The 21,324-nt window shown below is 41.2% G+C and overlaps 1 protein-coding gene across 1 annotated transcript; it reads left to right on the top strand.

The window, feature by feature from the left end:
- The first annotated feature begins 3,022 nt into the window (after window positions 1-3,022).
- Window positions 3,023-19,172, top strand: EPHX4 (epoxide hydrolase 4). The gene is made up of 7 exons (XM_054165472.1): window positions 3,023-3,320; window positions 5,971-6,056; window positions 9,439-9,596; window positions 11,563-11,691; window positions 14,017-14,120; window positions 15,017-15,165; window positions 18,260-19,172. Exons 1-7 carry the CDS (start codon window positions 3,078-3,080, stop codon window positions 18,492-18,494), a joined length of 1,104 nt encoding a protein of 367 aa, XP_054021447.1. The 5' UTR covers window positions 3,023-3,077; the 3' UTR covers window positions 18,495-19,172.
- The last annotated feature ends 2,152 nt before the right edge of the window (window positions 19,173-21,324 follow it).

The raw sequence follows: 21,324 nt of genomic DNA, 5'->3' as shown, positions 1-21,324 counted from the left end.
AGCAGGATCACCTATACCAGATCACACAGGAACAAATCCAGGCAGGTTTTGAATATCTCCAGAGAGGGATTCCACAACCACCCTGGGCAGCCTGTTCCAGTGTTCCAGCACCCTCACAATGGAAGATTTTTCTTCATGTTTCCATGAAACTTCCTATGCTTCAACTTCCACCTGTTGCCCCTTGTCCTATCACTGGGCATCATCAAGAAGAGCCTGACTGAAGCCTCTTGGCACTCACCCTTTATGTATTTGTAAACATTAAGTCACCCCTTCGTCTCCCCCTTCACTCAATCATTTTTGTGGCTCTGTGCTGTCCTCCTTGAACTGAGGCACCCAGAACTGGACACAATATTCCAGATGCAGCTTCACCAGGGGGAAGAGAACCTCTCTCAACCTACTAACCACACCCCTCCTAATACACCCGAGAATAGCATTGGCCTTCTTGCCCACAAGAGCACATTGCTGGCTCATGGTCAACCTTCCACCCACTATAAGCCCCAGGTCCTTTTCCCCTTCACTGCTCTTCACACAGGTCAGTCCCCAACCTATACTGATACATGAGGTTGTTCTTTCCCAGGTGCAAGACTCTACACTTGCCCTTGTTGAATTTCTTTCAATTTCTCCCGGCCCAACTCTCCAGCCTAAGTCTTGCTGAATAGCAGCACAAGCCTCCAATGTGTCAGCCACTCCACCCAGTTTTGTGTCATCAGCAAACTCACTGACAGTGCACTCTGTTCCTTCACCCAGGTTGTTGACGAATACATTGAATAGTACTGGTCCCAGTACTGAACCCTGAGGGACCCCACAAGATCTAGGCCTCCAACTAGACTCTGTCCCATTGATCACAACTCTCTGACTTCTTTCCTTTAACCAGTTCACAATCCACCTCACTACTTAATAATCCAGATCACACTTCCTCAGCTTAGCTGTGAGGATGCTATGGGAGATGGTGTCAAATGCTTTACTGAAATCAAGATAAACCACAGCCTCTGCTTTACCATCATCTATCCATCTGGTTATGTCCTCATAAAAGGCTATCAGGTTTGTCACTTCACTTTTTGCCCAAATGAAGGAAGGAGTCTTCAACAGACCACCTTTTCCCTGAGCAGCCTGGTAAAGCTCCCGACCATAAGTTTGTAGGGGTCCCATTCAGAGACTGAGCAGAAATCACAAACAGCATTGTTGGCTGATGTGGATTGCTGATAGTTCATTTGTGTTGTTGATAAGAAGAAGCTGGGCAGCTCTTTACAGCTACTTGAAGATGTTACATTTAGTAGTAAAACATAAATTCAGTTAATGGTTTTGTATCTCATTTAAACGCGTGAAAATGCAGTAATGAGCAATTCTTTATAGCATTCCTTCCTGATGGTTTTTTATTTGATTAAAAAAAGAGGAAAAATTTGAACTCGTTGAAACCAGCGTTAATTCTCTCACTGCCTTCAACAGGTCTAGGATTCAGCATCAGTGTCTATATTTGTAGGTCTGAATTTAGAACAAGTAGGAGAAAGCAGTTGGTATGTTACAGACAAAAAATTGTCTACAAGCTGTGTTCCAAGCATAGTGAAAAATGAAATATATTCTGTCTGCATACATGCTTATCCAGTTTGGTTTTTTAAAACAGCTTACTAAATGGCATCTTTTAGAGCTAACAGATGCATGGTGTCTTTTGTATTAGCTTCTACTTGTCCTGCTGAACAGAGCAAACAATTTCTTGGACGTTCTAACCTACACACTCACCTAGACCAAGCACAAATTTTGGCCTTTGTCACATTCAAGTAAAATTTGGCAAACTGCCCTCCCACCCCTTCCCAAAGCCTAGCAGTTCCACATATGCCCACATCGTTAGCTGTAACTTCCATGTGGCCTCTGCAAGTCTTGAAACTGCCTCTCCCCTCTAGTCTGAGAAGCAAGGGGTTTAGATCAAGGAGTAAAAGTTATCAGGACGTGATACACAAGCTCAGTTCTACTTTTCTTCAAGTCAGTAACTACTATGTCCATATTTTGTTATCTCCCAGAACTAATAAATGATAATTTTTCATAACCTGCATTTTTATAATCTGTAAAATCAGTTTCTTAATATAGGTATGCTTTTTCTTAAAATTTTGGATTACATGAACCATTCCAATTCCAAATCAGCCTTTACCCTGCATATCAGTAGGTTAATACCAGACAAGTACTTAGTGGAGCCTTTCTTTTTATGCCAGCATCTGTGGTCTCATATGTGACTGTGACTCTTTGGTTTGTGCATGTAGCAATTTACAAATAGATGACAGAGACAAGATTGTTCAGCTTCTAACCTCAGCCTTGGGTAGCTGAGATGTCAGAAATTAGCTCTGTTGGAACAGAGTTAGTAATGATGATCCAACACGCTCTAGTAGCAAATTCTTCTCTTACAATATATTATGTTCAAAAAAATTACATGTTTTAGTGCTGGAGCTCAAAATTTGTATCTTTTAAAGAAATTACTTTGCACATAATGACTAAAATTCTAATATATTTACAAATTCATCTTTAAATGGGTAATAGTGAAGCAGTAGCAAAAGAATGTAACCTTGAAAAACAGTAAATCGCAACCGCACAGCCACGTAGGTCAACACCTCCTTTCACGCGTAAATAAGGCAAGTGCCATAAAGTACGTGATCGCAGTAAGCAGGGCAGTCGCCTGCCAGGACCTCCACAGGCACCAGAGGTGAGGCTGTCCCGCGCAGCGGGCGCACTCTTGGCAGTGACATTTCGAGTGAGTTTGGCTGCGTTTGGCACTTCTGTGGGAACGCGCAACTGAGAGCGACGCTCCTTCACTGCAGGGACGGTTCCTCCTTATTTCACTACGAAATACTGGGGGTCGAAGACTTCCGTGGCCGAACGGGTGGGCGCACCCACGGCCACAGCGCCCAAGTGCTGCCCGGGGCCTAGCGAGCCCGGCTCGGCGCCGTGCCCGGCGGCTCCGCGGGGCGAGGGCCGCGGGGGGCCGCGTGGCGGGCGCGCCGCCGCTACCGGTGCCTCCGCTCGGGCGGCTCCTGGCGGCGGCGGCGCTGCCAGCCCCTCCCGGCCGGCGGGGACGGCGGCGACGAGGCCCGATGGCGAGACCCGGCGCTGCGTGCTCGCCGCCCGGTCGCCGGGTGATGGTGGTTGCCCGGACGCTGCTCTTTTGGGCGCTGGTGTACAGCTATTGCGGGGTGTGCGTCTGCATCGCCGGGCTGCGGCTGCTCTGGAGCATCGGCCGGCGGCCGGGCGAGACGTTCCGCTGGGTTGTGCGGGAGAACCCCCCTGCCTGCCTCAACGACCCCTCTTTGGGTACCCACTGCTACGTTCGGATCAAGGTGAGGGCGAAGGCGGTGGGAGACGGCGAGGCCGGGGGGAGAGGACTCCGTCGTGCGCACTCACACCCCTGCGCGCATCCCTCCGCTTGCATGGCCCCTGTCCGCCCGTGCGGGCGTGTGCGCGGGCTCCGGCCGCGGCTCGCTCTCCGCTGCCGCTTGCACACCTGCGCGCATACGTGCGCCTGCATGCGCCCGCTGCCGCTGCTCCTGGGAAGCGGTGCCGTGCCCGGCCGGGGTCAAGGGGATAAGTCAGGAGGGGCCGCAGGCCGGGTCCGGCCCGGTTTGTCTGGGAGGAAGCTGTACCTGGCCGGTCGGGATGCAAGGCCCTCGGCGGGTACACGCGGGGCGGCAGAGGCGCTCCCCGGCCCCGGGTCGCTGCAGCCCACTGGCAGGTACGTGTCCCTCTGCTCCCCATACCCTCCTCTGCTCCACTCTGTTCTGTTATTTACGGTTTGCCCCGTTACACCTGAGAGTCCCTTTTGTGCACCAGGTTCACAGGAAAAACGTTAAAAGAGATAAACCCCGTCCCTAAAGGTTCTTAAGCTAAAGCAAATAGGCACTTTCTATATTTGTTTCAGATCTCTACCTATGATTTGGTCCTCTGCCAAATGCTCTCCATGAAGTTGTATTAGTTTGTTTTCTTTTGTAGATATAGGTGGGCAAAGAATGCATAGCCAATTTTGTCAGGTGTTATTTTGAGTAAGATAAGCACAAATATCTCAGGGATCTGTGCAGGTGGGTTTGTGCTGGGCAGTACCAATATGAAGCGAGCTTCTCAATTTCTCATGATTTGCTTGTTTCCTTGTTCCAACATGTGTGCTTTTTAATGTATATACCACATTGTTTTTAATGTATATGCCACATTCTTTGTTTTGTGTGGCATCAAGCAGTAAATTATTGGTTACTGTAGAAGTGAGGGGTAGGACAGTAATAAAAGGGCATTTGGGGGCAAATTGAATTGCTGTCAATATGACACTCGCTGCTGGATAACAGCAGGCTAATGTGTTACTTTCCAAACACATGTATCCCAGAGAGCTGTACACATCTCAACAAAACATGTTTTGGAAAAGATGGCAACATCCTATGTTTGTTTTAGGGAGTAGAAAGAAAGGAAACAGAAAGGAGCAACTGAAAAGGAAGGGCTTAGTTTGGGACATGTGACATTTAAACTGCTGCTGTACAAGTGGCAACTGAATTTGTATGTGTAAAGGGGATGGCTTAAAAGCAACAGATAGATGGAAATAAAAACATTGAGGTTAAATCCCTAGAGGACATTAACTGAAAGAAGCAGGATGGAGAAGGGCTTACCCACTACTCACTAAACTGAAAAGAGAAATTGTGTAAGGAAACTGAGAAACTTCTAGTTTTTTAAATACAAAAGGATCCAAGACAAGAGTGGTATGGAGAATAGTGAAGATAATGAACCCCCTGATGTTCCCTCTTCAGACCCCTTTCAGGAATCAAAATATAATGGTTTTGTAGCTGATTAATTATTTAGTAGTGCCAAGGTAGCTCAGAGAATTTGAAGGATCTCTGGCAAGAAAAACTTCCTGTGCATATTTGTGGTCCTTAGTCTGATAAAAGCTCACAGTGTATAGCAAAGGCATGAGGTTTTTTTCCTCCCTTTTTGAAATAGCAGACAGTCTAGGGTCCGACATTTGCTTAGGAGTTGTACAATCTTTCTGCAGTTTACTTCACTTGACTCCTAAACAGCATGTTGTATTTTGTAAATTAACACTGTCCCCACTTCTGTATCTGCTTCTGTGCCAGAATTCAGTAAACCCTCTAGGTCATAACTTCAGCTTATTGAAATTCTGCTGGGTTTGACCTTGAGTTAGTTTAAGCTTGTGTACATCCATTCATTTCAATGGCATTTCAGTGTTCGGTCTCTCCATTGCAAACAATAACTTGCCTGCTGGTTATTCTGGTAAGACTCATTTTCTTAAAAAATGCATGAGAAGTAGTGACTATAGACAGGGCAGAAAGAAGATTATAACATTAAGGCTGTAGTTTCTGAAGCAAGTCTGGAACTTTGAACAGTGAAGATTAGTAAACCCCACTTTCGTTCTAGTTACTCAGTTTTGGCTGCTGTTGATTCTTAAGCATCCATGCAGTCCTTTATTGTGCCAAAATGCAATGTGACGGTTTTAAATAGTTGTGTAATCTTACAAACTAACTGAAGACTTAAAGTGCATTTAAAGTCTACTGTGTCTTAAAGTTTTTTCCATAAAGCACATGACTAGTGTCTATGTGAAAGCAAGGCGCTATCTTCCATAGTAATCTGCATTTCCTAGTCACCATGCCAGCCAGTGCTCTTTCAGAAATGTTAGCATGATCATGGCTGAACTGGCACATAGTCAGCATTGTCTGGCATGTATTAAAGATAGTCCTCCCTGGAAGAAGCTGTGGCAGCTGGGTGTGGGATACACAGTATTGCCAAGGTAGAGCAGATAATTCTGATCTCAGAATTGCAGAAGACTGCAGCTTCAAAATTTGACAATTTGGGTTTTGGTTTGGGTTCTGTTTTGTTTTGGTTTTCAGGGTAATATACTGGGTTTTAGAATATTGTCTGAAACCATATTAATTCTCAAATGCCAGTATAGAAGTTCTATACAGCGATAAAAACACACTTCTTTTTCTCTTGTTTTAGGATTCTGGGTTAAGATTCCACTATGTGGCTGCTGGAGAAAGGGGTAAACCACTTATGCTGCTGCTTCATGGCTTTCCAGAATTCTGGTAAAACTCCCTATATGCTTTTCTTTCATAAAAGAAGCAGCTTAGGATACCCAAGAGTGATCATCTCAGCTTAAGTATCCCCAGTGTGATCCATGTTATGTGTCTAGGAGTACTAACTACTGGCATATGAAGTTTTAGTAGGGAACAAACCACTGAAATATTTTTGTTAACTGCAGCACCCACAGAAAATGCCAGCAGGTTGATGCAAACCAAGCATCTTTTTGCATTGTCAATCCATTTTTCACTGAGTTGACACAGTTCTTTTTTTTCAAAATTTGGAGAGGAACTGCTCATTTTTAATGAATTTCCTGTTTGGATAATGTTTGTACTGTATCAGTAAACTTATGGGGTCATTACAATAAGGACCCATTATATGTGAAGTGAAATATGGATTGCTGCATTAAAAATACTATGCATTAATTTTTATCTGGGGAGGGAAAGAAGAACTACAAGTCCTATAGGCTATTGTGCAGCCTCATTTCAGAATACTACTTAGGGAAAAAGGTTCTATTAATAACTCATCACAAGATGAATGATGAATCTAACCCAATCCTAAATGTTTGTTTATAACAATGAAAAGCAGTCATGTGTCTAATGATTTAACCAAATTACTCGGGCTGTCATTGCCAGGTTTAACTAGTGAAGCATGGCTTACAGAACTTGCACTGAAAAAAACAATGAGAGAATAGGGAAAGTGGTAATGACAGTAATTCAGTAAGTTAAATGATCCTTTTCCTTTCTAAACTCAGATATGGAGCTAGGGTCCACTGTTGGAACTGTGATCTTTCAAGCTGGACTCAGGTCATACCATGATAAATTGACCCAGGTAAAACAGAGGTCAGTTCTCTTCCCTCAGCAATTTCCTATAGATACTAATGGCCTTGAGGATGATGGTAGAAAGTTGTATTTATTTTAAGATCAATTTTCAAAATAGATTGTTCTTATAATAAATTACTATCTGAAAGGATTATATCTGTAAATGTTGATTAAAAAGACAGCTAGATGGGAGGTGCATATTCTATGCAAACATTATGCATACCTTCCATAACATATATTCTAGCACAGTAAGGCAGTTGAGACTGCAGCTGATTTCCCCTACAGTGGGAATAATAGAAAATGTATCACTTTACATACATATTCTACTGAGATCCAGTATATTATTTTCAAAAAGTTGGCCTTTAAATGACAATTAATATTTTGCATTATCTGACCAGTTGAATGGAGTAAGAATATAGGTCACTGGGACTATAGTTCATATAACTCTTTTCAAAAAGAAGACTACATGCTAATAGTCTATAAAACAGTCACTGTACCAGTACTGGTGGTGCTTTGCCAATTCAATCAGTGAGCAAATTTTTACTCAAGAACCAAGACTGTTTTGAGAGCACAAGATAAAATAAAGTGTCAAATTTGTGTCTCTTGGCTAGCAAAACAAACAAACAAATAAACCCAAACAACTAAAATAAGACCAAACCCCACACTAAACAAACTGGTCTGATTCACAGTTACAATTTATAATTGTAACAAATCCTCTGCCTTCAAGTGTCTTAAGGTTCTAAATAGGACAGCTATAACCAGACAATAGTGAGTGAGTGATTGTACATGTCTGAAGACGAAAGGTCACTTAAGAATATGAAACACCAGACCCATTAAGTGCTTTAGATGCATATGAACTTGAAAATCAATTCCAGTGTTATGGAATGAAAATAATAAAATATTTTAAATTGGGCATAATGTGGGACAGCTGGGTAGCTTTAAGACCTACTGCTACATTATTTACAAGCTGCCTTTCAGAAATCAGGTGATCAGATAGTCACAACATTGTTTCCATGATTCAACCTTCTGAACATGAAATATTTACCAACATTTCCAAATTCTGCTTGCAAAGCAGTTGTCCAATAGTTACATTTCATATGTGGTAAAAGGATTTCTTTGAATATAAAACCTCCCTGTTTGGCAAGTCAGACATTCAGTGGCTGATGGACTGTTGTGATAACAGAAGATGAGGATAGCAAGTAGACATTTTCTGAAAATAAAAATAGTTCATTTATTTATTTATGGACCTCGTTGTTTCTTCTTGCTGAAGTATATAGCATAGCTACAACAGTTACCATGGCAAATTCAGCTTCTAAGTCATTGTATAATGCTTTTAAAAATTTAGTTCCTGGAGATCTCAACTAGATCTTCTGTTTGCATTATATGGCACTGAAATGGAAATGTCCTGATTGTTCTGTTTATATGAATACAAATGTCTGTAATTAATGAGTGTTACTGTAACATTACTTATGTTCAAAGTAATAGGCTGCAGGCAAAGCTGAAGTGGAAGAGCCAATGGTCTGATGTAGACAGTTTGAATTAGGGCAGAATTCTCTGCATCACTTATGATCACTGATGATCCAAATGATCTATATTGTTTCTCTGAGACCATTGAAAGAGCAGAAGAAAAAGCTAGATCCTGGCACAGAGGGATGCTGCCATTATTATACATACATAGAAGGATCATATTTTTCATCAGCATTTCTATTAGATTTTAAGCAACCTCTATCTTGGTACTGGCTACCCTGAAATATATTTGGTTTCATTAGCAGTTGAAGGGCAGGTAGTTCTTGCAGGATGAGACCCACCATTTTCTCATTATTTTGCTTCATAACACACATGGAGTCACTACATACCATTAGAGAATGAGGAATCACCCTTTGCTTGAGTTCTTAATTTTGTATGTCTTTTAATGTCTCTAATGTTGCCATAGAAACTACACTTTGTGTAGTTACACATTGAGAGATTGCAGTGAAACAGTTCTGGTGGCACAGAGACACAGACAAAAGTATACATAACATAAATCATAGAAACTTCACCAAGGTCATTTCTCATTAATTTTATTTCCTTTTTCTGGTTTATTTGGTGTATGAATTACTCTTTTCTGAAAAGACAAAAAAACCAAACCACCATGCTTTGAGGCATGTTTCCCTATTGTATCAAAATATGTATGTGTGCTAGGCAAAGAGAAAAGAAAGATTTGCAGACCTTAATTTGATAATAGTATGGCTCCAAGGATAAAACAGAATAGTCCTCTTGTGTGATTTGGTTTATGCCTGCTTTCTTTACAGCAAAGGGGCCACACCAAACTCCAGGAACTGTTGAAACATCCAAGTTCTGGCCATGCCCCCTTTCTGATAGTCTTCCTTACTGAAGAATTCAAGAAGGGACTACAAAACTACTATAGCCACAAAGGACCGTCAGCGTACCACAGAAAGAAAAATAATCTTATTGCAAATGAAGGCATACTAATTTACCCTCAGCTACTTGGGAACAAAAGCATTGAGTACATTTTGGTATCATACTGCTTGACCTTGTAACTCCAATTTTTTCCCCCCTTTGTCAGGTACTCTTGGCGCCATCAATTGCGGGAATTTAAAAGTGAATATCGAGTGGTGGCCCTGGATTTGAGAGGTTATGGAGAGACAGATGCTCCTTTTCACAAAGAAAACTACAAGTTAGATTGCCTGATAACAGATATCAAGGATATTTTGGAATCTCTAGGTATGTTAGAAGACAAACTGCTCAGCTCATAGATAACCTGATTTTAAAAAAACCCAAACGAACCTGCATTCTCTTTAATATATACACATTACAGATATGTAGAGATATAGCTTTAAAGATGCTCATATTTTATGATTATCAATGAAAAAAAAAGTTGTTTTCTAATCATTGTATGTATGTCACTATGAACAGTATCAGTATGTAATTATCTTCTGTCATGAGTTAAAAAAATAATCCTTGTGTGCTGTGAAATTCAACAGTGCAAACTTATGATCTTTCTCCCTAAGAATGTCTTCACTTACTCCTAACCATTGCACTTAGCTGATAATGTTCTGAATTAGTCTAGCACTTGAAGACCAAAGAATTTAAATCAGGTGACATTTTTCTTGCTCAAACAAGACAGAATAAATATTGTGGGCTTTATAAAGATGATGACAGTACATCTGCTGTATTAAAAAAAAAGTCCCAAAATACCACTCCTGCACAGTAGTCAGTTCTCGAGAGCTGAATCACTCTGTCTTACACAACAGTGAGAAGAACAGAAGGGACAACACTTTGCTCCCTGTGGTAAATACACAATGTAATGGTCTACAGCTGAAGCAAGTCTGCAGAATTTGCCTGTCCGGTTCAGTTTGAAGCAGAGCTGTTAAAGTGAAGGGTATTTCATTTCTATATCAACAGCCAGGCAAGGGAGAAGACTGATATTCTACAATGTTTTTAATTCCCTGGATGCTCTAGAGGTAGTGAAACAACTTACTTTGTTTCCCACCAAGAAATCGTGAAGTGGTCATTTCAGTTGTAAGGCTTGAATTTAGGATTTACTTTGCTTGTGATGATCGAGGACTGCCAAAAGATGCACAGGCAGTCCCCACACTGTGTTTACATTTTCCAACCTTTTTTGGTTGTGTTATCTCCATGGTAATGCCATGGTTATGCTTAAGAAGGGCTCTCATCATAATTCAATTTCACAGGGAATTAAAAATTTTTGGAAACATATCTGAGGCTTGTTATCTTTACCACAAGTTAAATTATTTTGGAGAACGTGACTATATCAAAGGTGCTTTAGAAGATTTCTATTCAAGAGAGGTTATAAAGGTGCTTTGACAACTATGTCTAAATTTATGCCAGAATTCTAAACAGTTTGGCTTTTATACATTTCTAGTGTATGTTCTCAGCATTACCATTCTCAATGAAAAAGGCAATGGTATCTCACACTATAGTATGTATCTCCAGCAGTGGTTAAAGGGAGAATGGTTAGGCTTTCAAAAATTCAATCATGATTTTTCTCCCCTACTTTACCGCAGTTAAATAACCATTTTTATTGATGGAAGAATAAGTACATGATTGCTGAGAACTGTAAAAATTGCCATCAAAACAGCATATGGAGAAAAGCTACAGACCTACTAAATATGGAAATATGTGTATTTGTATGTATTTATATGCTATATAACATATATATATGCTATATATATATGGCTATTAAGTATACTGCCCAATTTTTTTCATGATGATGATGTTCAGTGTTTAGATAACCTTCCACATTCAAAGAAATGAATAAGGATTCATAAGGAGGGTCTCAGGAGATTGCTCAGTCTTTCTGTCTGCAGTTTCAAACCCCAAACTCTAAGTATAACAAATACACATGCATTATAAATGCAAGTTGGATTGTATATCTGACCTTATATTGGCTAAGATCTGAACAGGGTGGCCACTTTGATACTGAGTGACTTCATTTTGACATTGAGGTGGTGTAGTTAAAGTGCAATAGAAGTCCAAGTAAACAATTTTAATTATTTGCACCATTTTTTCTGACCATTAGTAATGGAAGTAGTGCAGTATTAAATAGTTACATTAATCAATGTGCTGGACCACATATTTTGCCCAATAATTCTTTTATAGTATACGGTAATTTGTATGTATATAAATTTCACCTAAATAAAAGCACGAATCTGTGTTTGTGTGGTAGGATACAACAAGTGTGTGTTGATTGGCCATGACTGGGGAGGAATGATCGCTTGGTTAGTGGCGATATGTTACCCTGAAATGGTGACCAAGCTGATTGTGGTTAATTTCCCTCATCCTTCTGTGTTCACAGGTGAGTTTTATAGTAGTCTTTTTTTATCCAGAGTATCCACATTGTCATCATGCTTGTGTTTGCTTTGAGGTGCTAAAGAAGAATCAACTATTTGCCCCTTTAGGTGTTCAGTAGATTAGTTGCCAGTATTCACTGCTTCTCAATCTGGACTGTATTTTATGAAGCAGAAAGGTATCAAGTATTTGATTTTATTATATTTTTTTAATAATTTATTCTAGGAAGTGGGAGTGCTTGCAACCAAATTTACTGGTGTTTTTCCTAATCCTCAAAGGTCCACAAATATAATTTGCATATGCATGAATCCAGTTTATACCACTTTGGCAGGACAGAATTCCCTGAAGAGGGGTGTATATTGCATTACACCCAGGTTAAGGCCTCATGCATCCTTAAATCTGCATAAACCAGCATTTGTATAGATGTGAATGAGACATTAGAATTTAATTCTTATTTAGGTGATAAGTGACAATTTGTGTCTAGTACAATACTCACTGCAACAAGACAGCCTTTCCAAGCTACTTACTAGAGGCCTGGAAATGTACTAGTACTGAGCTGAAACAAGGATTTAAGAATTTGTTATGTGATAGGTTTTCAGCTTGTCTACTACTCAGAACTATGAAACATTTCGTAAGGATTAGATCATCACTCATTAATTAAAATCAAAATAGTATCTCACTAATTTTAATTTCTTCAGTTTCTGCTCTTACTTAGTTCCATTTAAAAAGTCTCCCCATTTCCCCAGAAATAGTTAAGCGTATTCAGTGTAGCTTTAATATTTATTTCAGTTGATTGTAAATCTGACCCTACACCATGATGAATCACAGCCATTCACACATGTTCTCACAGAGTTCTTGGGCACCTTTCTAAGATACTGAAGAAAATTGTACTGAGTAATTAAGCACACTTACCCAAGGAAATGTCTGTTCACCACCACCAGAGTACACAGGACCTTTTTGGATTTTTTTTCACTGAGAGCAGGAGCCAGGCTGTATAGAAGACAAATATATTTTATTATAGTATCTCTTTCCATATTTGTTAAAGTGCAAAATCAGTTTTGTAGCTCGATATAGCATCCTTGGGTCAAATCTGTTCTACTGTGAATTAAATGAAAATTCATAGTTCATAGACACTGCAGAAAAATAAAGTGAGCAGTACTGATGACAGTTCATCAAGAAAAAATATAATGGGTGATGCAGTTTAAGAGTATATAAGATAGGAAATCTTAGAAGACAGCTGACAGTTCCATTTACTTTGTTTTACCCATTTTAATTCACTGTCAATCTTTCAGAGGGATCGCCTATCTCGGGAGTGCAATTTTGCCTTCCTGAATTCGCATCTTTAAAAAATAAGTTCTAGATGCCCTGGTACCTTCATACAGTCTGTGCTTGCTTCGAGGAAGTTAGATATTTGAATGTCAGTGTTGTCTCTTGGTACTCATTGGAGAAACAAAATTACAATTGGGGAAAAAAAAAAAGAGATACACTGCAAATTTGGCTATATGATTTTCTTTTGTAATGTATGCTCAAACGTCTTTAAAAAGTGACACTATGTAATCTTGATTCTGGTTCATAATATTGCCAAGAAGACAGCTGTTAGAAAAATTCTGTACTTTTGTAAACAGAATTGATGCTGCCTTTAGAATGTACACGTACAGATTGTACATCATTGATGAGAGAAATGCTTAAAGACTTGTATTTATGCCTGCCAGGGGAGATTTAGGCTGGAGGTTAGGAAGAAGTTCTGCACAGAGAGAGTGATTGCCCGTTGGAATAGGCTGCCCAGGGAGGTGGTGGAGTCACCATCACTGGAGGTATTCAGGAGGAGACTTGATAGGGTGCTTGGTTGCATGGTTTAGTTGATTAGGTGGGTTGGATTAGTGGATAGGTTGGACATGATGATCTTGAAGATCTCTTCCAACCTAGTTTATACTATTCTATTCTCTTATTCCACAGCTGAGGTGGCGGGGGAGGGGGGAACAACAACAACAAATCCCAACACAACCAACCAAACATTATCTAGTTGTGCTGCATAAATAGATCTCTAAGTGAAAACCTATCATGTGGTTATACTCTTGAGTGTCCCTACCCTCATCTAATCTTTGGCAGGTTTCTGGTTTGCTGGTTCTATTAACACATATAAAACAAGTATGTTATAATGGCCACATCACACACTCCTGAAACAATAATCATCTTTTGTCACACAGCATGCTCTAATGTAATATTTTTAAAACATTCCTTTAAGTTTAAAAAAACCCAAAAAGTAATACTAACAGTAATTTTATTTGAGTCATCAGTTTTCATTTTTAATTCATGGGCATTTTTGTTTCAGAATACATTCTACGACATCCATCACAATTGATTAAATCTGGTTACTACTTCTTTTTCCAAATGCCATGGTTTCCTGAATTCATGTTTACAGTAAATGATTTCAAGGTGAGCAAAATAAGTGCTCTTGTTTATATATTTAACTGTGAGTGATGGAAGAATTGCCACCTATGTTGATCCTTTCTGATGTAGTTAGAATTATTGGGAAAAAAACCACAGCACTTTCTGATTTTTCTTCTTAAGCTTTATATATTTATGTAAAGTAGGATATAAGTACACAGAGTCCCTGAGATTAAGTCTTTTTGCATTTCTGAGAGGCATTCAGGTACATAATTTTAACCTCTGGCACTAAGTGCATTACTCCACCTAGACAGCTGGTTTTACTTGTGCATGTGCCACTAGAATATATTTGGTGCCTGGGGAACTCCTGCTAACTTATATGAAGCTGTTGTGTGCAGTGAAACATCCTCTTATCCCCCAGAGCCTGCTACAAGGCAGGCAGCCTAGGAGTCTGGGCACCAAATTCATCCAGGTGATTAATTCTGCTTGAGGAACCAACAAGGCCAACAGTTTGTATAACCTTAAAAAACAAGTACAAGCATATAGAAAGGGAAAAATCTGCTGTAGGCATGCATCCTTCTCCATGCATGCAGCCCAGTGCAGAGCTCCCAGTGCTGCACATGCTCAGAGCAGAGCAAGCTGGGGATCATTCTCCCTCCCACCTTGTCATATGCTGGGGTCCATCCCAAAGTATGTGCTAGCACTTGCCTCTGCCTGTCACAGAGGGCAGGTCAGGGGGCAGGACTGCATAACTTGGTAATACTGATTTTTGCCTGAACTTGATTACTCTGCAGTAAGTTATACCAGAAATAAGTTTACCATGTGTTTTACACATAGCTCTCCAAAAAAAAAAATAAAAAATTCTAAAACTCTGTGCTGTTGAAGGAGAGGAATCACATTTTCTAGCTATCTTATGTAGTGGATTTTTATGCTTCCTTTTGCAGGTTCTGAGAAGTTTATTTACCAGCCAGGCCACTGGAATTGGAAGGAAAGGCTGCAGATTAACAGCAGAGGATATTGAAGCTTATCTCTATGTCTTTTCACAACCTGGAGCATTAACTGGACCCATTAACCATTACAGAAATATTTTCAGGTCAGTGTAACAAGGTAAAATAATCTAGAGACCCTGGAGGCCACAAATGTCATTGTTGTCTTCTGCTGCTAAAATAGAAGGAAAAGCCACAAATCTGTTTCTAAAGTCTCATCGGGTAACAAAGGCATTCAGTGTCAAGCAGGGTGATACAAACTGAATTGTATAAGGTGTCCACACAAAACCACCAGAGTGCAGACAAGGCAAGTCTTTGTTTCAAAATTTTCTAGAGACCCTTCACAGAATCCAAGGAAATCACAAAAATCCATCTCTCAATACTACTTTAAAAACTACCATCAATTATTTGTTCACATTACATTCATATTATCTAATAATAAAATATATGAAGAGCTTATTATTAGATAATAATTCTAGATAATATGGCATCCAAGTATGTTATTTGCACTTGCAACTTTAGAAAACCAAGTCTGACTTCAATTTTACTCTGTTTTGGTTGGATGTTTTTAAAAGGTGGGGTAGGGTTTTTAATTAAGTCTAAAATTAACCCTAACTCTCTTCTTTCTGTGTTCCTGCATCGGTCTCATCAGACTCACTGGCAGCAGTAAGCACATACAGCAGGAAGCATTCACAGACTAAACCATAGAGATAGTATCATAATAGGAATGTGTTTTATTTTTTCAATCCATTTTCTAATGGTTTTAACTTTCCTGGTTCAGCCTTAGAGATTGAGACCCCATTTTTATCTACCAAAAACTCAACAGGGCCAGAAGGTCTTTATCTCTACACTTACTCTACTTACAATTTATATCCCTAACACTGTACCCTTTCCTTTACTGCCTCCAGTCTTCAACAGTGCTGTATCTCCTGCACGCTTCTCTAACACAAGATCAACTTCCCAATATTCTGTTTAAATTACAATCTTATTCCTTGTTTAAGATCAGATAGTAGATTAATTTTTCATTTTCCCTGGTCCAAATTCAGTGTTCCTTCTGTGCCTACCATGCTATCACTGTCAGAAGAGCAGTCAAATACTGCAGGGAAATACTGGGAGCAGGGAAATACTGGGAGGAAAACAGAGATCTGAGCTAGGTGCTGTCTTCTTCAGGGTAAGAGACAAAACTGGAATGGGAAAATAGATGGTTTATTTCCTTCTAAACAAGATAACCCCAAGCACAGACAACAATGGGGAAAAATTGAGATGGCTGTGCTTGGTGACAGTGTACTCATTCAAACCTCTGCACCATCAGCTGAGATGTCCAAGAGCAATGGGGAGCTGTGTGGCTTCACAGCAGCTTTCCAGCCCTGCAACTGCACTGCAGAAACCCCCAGGGGTAGGGCTAATGGGGATCTGGAGAGGCATGAGCACCCTGAGCCTTGTTTGTTAAATTTTCCACAGCACCTCGCATCAGTGAGTGTGCACATTAACCAGATGCTTCTCTGACAAGAACACTGAAATATCTGTGATAGCTAAATTGCTGTGGGATTCATATAAGAGAAATGTAAGAGTTGCATATGATTAAATTATTGTTTCAGGCCTTTTCAGGCTCAGGAAAAAAGAAAAAGAAAAAAAAAACTTAGTTATTAATCAGAAAGAATCTTCACAGCTATTAATTCCTTTGTGTGTCTGTGCATTGTTTGCTTTATTTTTCTGTACTGAATTCAGAGACTATTTTTTTAAGTGCTGTCTGCCACAGTGCAACAGGCTGTGGACTGGAATGAAAGGATTAGTCTTCACCTCATTCAGTTCTTGCCACCAATTCTGATGGTTGCACTTTGTCAGATGTGAATCATTAAATACAAAACTGGATTTAAATTTTCACCTCTCATATAAGCCATTAAGCAGCATTGGGTTGTTTGCACAATGAGACTTTAAAACCACTGCTACCAAAGCCATTTTAAGAATTCTTCTAATTCATCAATCAAAATGAAATGAAATTACTTTTTTAAGTGACCTTTTATTAGCACATTTCTGGAAATTTTGTATAAATGGAGAGGAAGCGTGTCTTCCAAGTACCCATATTTTTGTCTTACTTTAAACTGATGCGTGTGATCCTGTTTGTCTTTCCCTTTTTATGGAGCATGGTCTCTTAACTAACTCCAAAGTTTCAAACTAGTACTTAAGTATGTCATAAAAGCTTGTTCAGGAAATATTTTTTATTTATTATTGGTTTAAAAAAGTATAATATTGAGAAAAATATTGGAGACTTGCATCCGATGGGACAGAATCTCTTCTGGATTTTCACAGCTAGTCCATCACAGTATCTTTGAATGCTTTCTAGTCTATTAAAGCTCTCAGTTGTGATGTTGCAGTTTTAAAGAGATTATGACCCCATGAAAGGCAAATTTTTAAAGAACAGTTTTACTGCACACAGATATAGGTATGTAAGTCTAAAGCCTTCAAAGATGTGCTGTAGCTCTCTGTAAAGGAAACTCTGAAGCACTTTGAATGGTAGCATGAATTTTGTAGATGTCTAAATATAACTGAATTCTCTTCATTTCAGACATCAATGTTCTATCAAAGATCTTTTTCTACACATATTTTTATTTTTAGGTGTATTACATTTTATTTGAGTAGATCTGAAACACATTGGCTAGTATCTTCCATAGTGTATAAAAATGGCATTTCCTGGACAACCCTTTATTGGTAAGGCAGTTTGGCTACTCACATCTTTAACACTGTACTCTTAACTGCATTGTGTTTCATTAAAACCTACTTGCAGTAAATAATGCAGGTTCAGAAATTTACCATAGCATTCAACAACCAAGGGAAAGCCACTGACCCATAAACGTCTAGCTGTGATGTTCCACATTCCCTTTGGCAGAGATAAAGTGGCTCCTGAGCTGTGTATCATAATGAAGGATGTTCCAAAAATAAGACCTCTGTTGCAATTATCTGGTGATTACAAACATGTTACAGGAAAGGTATCTTGTAAGAATTTCACCATCCTTAACAGGTAAAGGACTCTGGGTCACAGGAGTGGTTTTTGAGTATCATAAAAAAAATATCTTGTAACCTTGGAAACTTGCAGTGAGAATCACGGTTGATTTCAAAAGCTAAGTTGACTGAAATCTGTCTTAGTGATTTTTTTTTTTTTTTATTAAATAAGACCTAACTAACTGTGGTTTATTTTTAAAGCTGCCTACCTCTGCAGCACCATGAAGTTGTCATGCCAACTCTGCTGTTATGGGGAGAAAGAGATGCATTTATGGAAGTTGAGATGGCAGAAATTACACGGATTTATGTTAAAAATCACTTCAGATTAACTATTTTATCTGAAGCCAGTCATTGGCTCCAGCAGGATCAACCTGACATAGTGAACAAGTTGATATGGACCTTTCTAAAGGAAGAGACAACAAGAAAAAGAGAATGACTGCTTGTGTATGTTTTAATGGGTCTACATAAAAGCTCTTCAATTTTAAAAATTATTTGTTATCAGGGCCATATTTCCAGCCTGCCTTCTATTCTGAGTTCTGTTAGAGAAGTGTTTTCAATGTACTGTACCTTTGGACACCAATGTTACTGCTACAAAAAGAAGTATGGAATATATGGTACCAACATTGGTTTTACCCGTATACTTGTATTTTGCACATAAGAACACCTGCCTTAAGATATACATGTATTTGTACAGAAAGAAAACCATGGAAAGTTGCTTGGTTTTGTTTTTTCCCTTGCTTTCCAGTTTTAATGTGTGGTGCCTTTTACAAATTTTAATGAAACAATAGAGTGGTGCCATACTGGAGGAAGTAATGAGTTTTCATCCTAGATTGGCCTGAATATTTTTAAGGTGTTTTACCATTAAACAGTAACTAACTCTTTTTATTATCTGTATTTTAGCATTCTGAATGATTGAATAATTTATGGGTACATTTCTAGTCCTCAAGTGAATAATGATACTTATCTTGTTGTATTGTTGAATGCAGCTGCTTTGTGCGATGTGTTCTTTCTTGACTAAAAAATGGGAAACCTGTACACTCAACACATCTGAACAAGACGAATGGAAAATTAAGATATAACATGTATCAAATCCACCTCTGTCTAATAAAATGTAACTTACAATACTCCCTTTTGCTGACTTCTTACAGAGAGATTTCTTACCGAAGCTAAGAACCAGGTTTGAATAGCTGAATTGTCCACTGTGCAGCCTTCCTCTTGCTATGATCGTTGTAGTTTCTTTGGAAAAAACACCTCATTGTTAGCATTACCCATCCTATGTTAACAGCTAGTGTTCTTCTCTCCAAGAAAAAAGAAGCACAAAACTATTTCCCCAGAAGAGGCGAGTCGTTATAGAGTTTCTGCCTCTCCACCTGCAGAGCCAAGCACATGGCGTAGAAACAGACAAAGATGAAGGACTCATAAGGGAAGGCAGCAGATCCAGCAGAGCCTGAAACAATTCTCCACACTAGGCCATAAACCAGATGATGGTTACAGAGGTGTCCCAAGTTTCACACCATCATGTGTCATCTCTTTCAAGTCTCAGTGCCCACACTGGTACTTGGCACAACCCCTGCTGGCAGCATAATCCTTGCAGGAAGGTGGACCGAGGGGTGCTGTTAGCTGAGTATTAGCTCCTGGCTGGCAATTTGCTTCCTTTCATGCACCTCACAAAATCTGAGGAAGTACTGCAATAATCACAGGCAAGATAATTGATCTCGCTTGTTCCGTCCACAGCTGGAGCCTGCCTTTCGAGGATAATGTTCCCCTGAATGTTTTCAACATTTATCAACTCAAATGGTTACATGCTTTACTCAAAGTTAGAAGGTTCTTCCTTGTCTCAGAGCAACTTTAATCTCTTATGCAGCAGGTTAATTTCTCGCCAACCCTCAGTCGGCGCTGAGGGGCACGGCTTTTCCTCACGAGTAGCTGCTGCTCACCGGAGCTCCGCCTTGTAGGCGGAGGGTGCGCCTGCTCTCTGCGAAGTGGAGCAGGTGGTCAGGTAACAGACAATAATCAAAGGCCACACTCTAGTTTTAAAGAAGAGTTCGGTCGCCGACCGTGTACGAGCGGCGAGAGAGACGGCCCGCCTGAAGGCCGAGGCGGCGTGCGGCCAGCAGAGGGCTCCCTCTCCCGGCAGCCGGAAAGCCCCTCCTGCCGGCCCCGCCCCAGCAGGGAGGCCCCGCCCCGGTCGGGGGAAAGGGAGGTGCCCCCGGCCTTCTCTCCCCCTGCCAGTGGACCCGTGGAGGAGGGCGGGGTCAGGCGGGACGCCTCTGGTCCTCATTGGGGGACGTGGCTGCTGGCTACGCCTGCTGAGAGGGAGCGGGGAAGGCGGTGCAGCCCCCAGCGTGGGGCTGCTGCGAGTTGTTCTGGGGGTGTGTCTTCTCTCAGTCGGGGTCGGCATTGGCGGGAAGGTAGGCAAGGCGGCACCCGCAGCGACGAGCGTTGTCCCCGTTGTTTTCGTGAATACGGCGGGCCGCCGCGCCGGCGGCCTCGCGAAGGGACCGTTCGTCAGTCCCCGCCCCGCGTGCCTGCAGCCGTGCTGGGCGCTGAGCGGTGCTTACACATGGCGCGGTGCGGAGGGGGCGCGGCGCCGAAGGGTCCCGGTCCAGCGGCACTGGAGCGGCACCGGTTAAAGGAGGCGCTGGCCGAGCAGCTCCGGCAGGACCTCAGCAGGTAAACGCGGGGCGGCGGCGGAGCTATGGAGCGGCTCCGGGCTGGGTGGCGGGCCTGGCCGGGAAGGGAGACGGCAGTAACGGTGCGCTCCCGCAGGTTGTTGGCAGAGGGGACGTGCTCCGACGTGACCATCTGTGCGGGCGACTCGGAGCTGCGGGCGCATCGTGCGGTGCTGCTGGCGCGGGCGCCGCGGCTCTTTGCCACACTGGGCGGGAGGCAATCGCCCCGCGACGTGCTGCGCCTGGACGGCGTGGGGCCCGCGGAGACCCGGCGCTTCTTGCGGTGAGTGCGCCGGTGAGCTGGCCTCGACACTGCCTCTGCGATGCCCTTCCTCTTACCTCTAGTGTTAACACCTGTTTGAAAGCTTTTCCATTCAAAGCAGTATCTTCACAGCCTTCGTGCACTGTTGACAGATTACTTTCCTGTAATTTACTTGTTTTTCTCCGCCGTCGCCTCTCTACTGACAGTATATACTCTCCACTGTAGCATGTAATCTACCATATTCAAAATTGTAACAGAGCAATAGAAAGAGCCCCCAAAATCCGGAATGTATCCTCTAAAATAATCTGTGCCTACTAATACCCATGTTAGCA

Source organism: Dryobates pubescens, chromosome 11 (genome assembly GCF_014839835.1).
Source record: "Dryobates pubescens isolate bDryPub1 chromosome 11, bDryPub1.pri, whole genome shotgun sequence".
Classification (NCBI taxonomy): Eukaryota; Metazoa; Chordata; class Aves; order Piciformes; family Picidae; genus Dryobates; species Dryobates pubescens.
The sequence above is the reverse complement of the archived record's forward strand: the minus strand, read 5'-3'. Positions and strand labels throughout refer to the sequence as shown.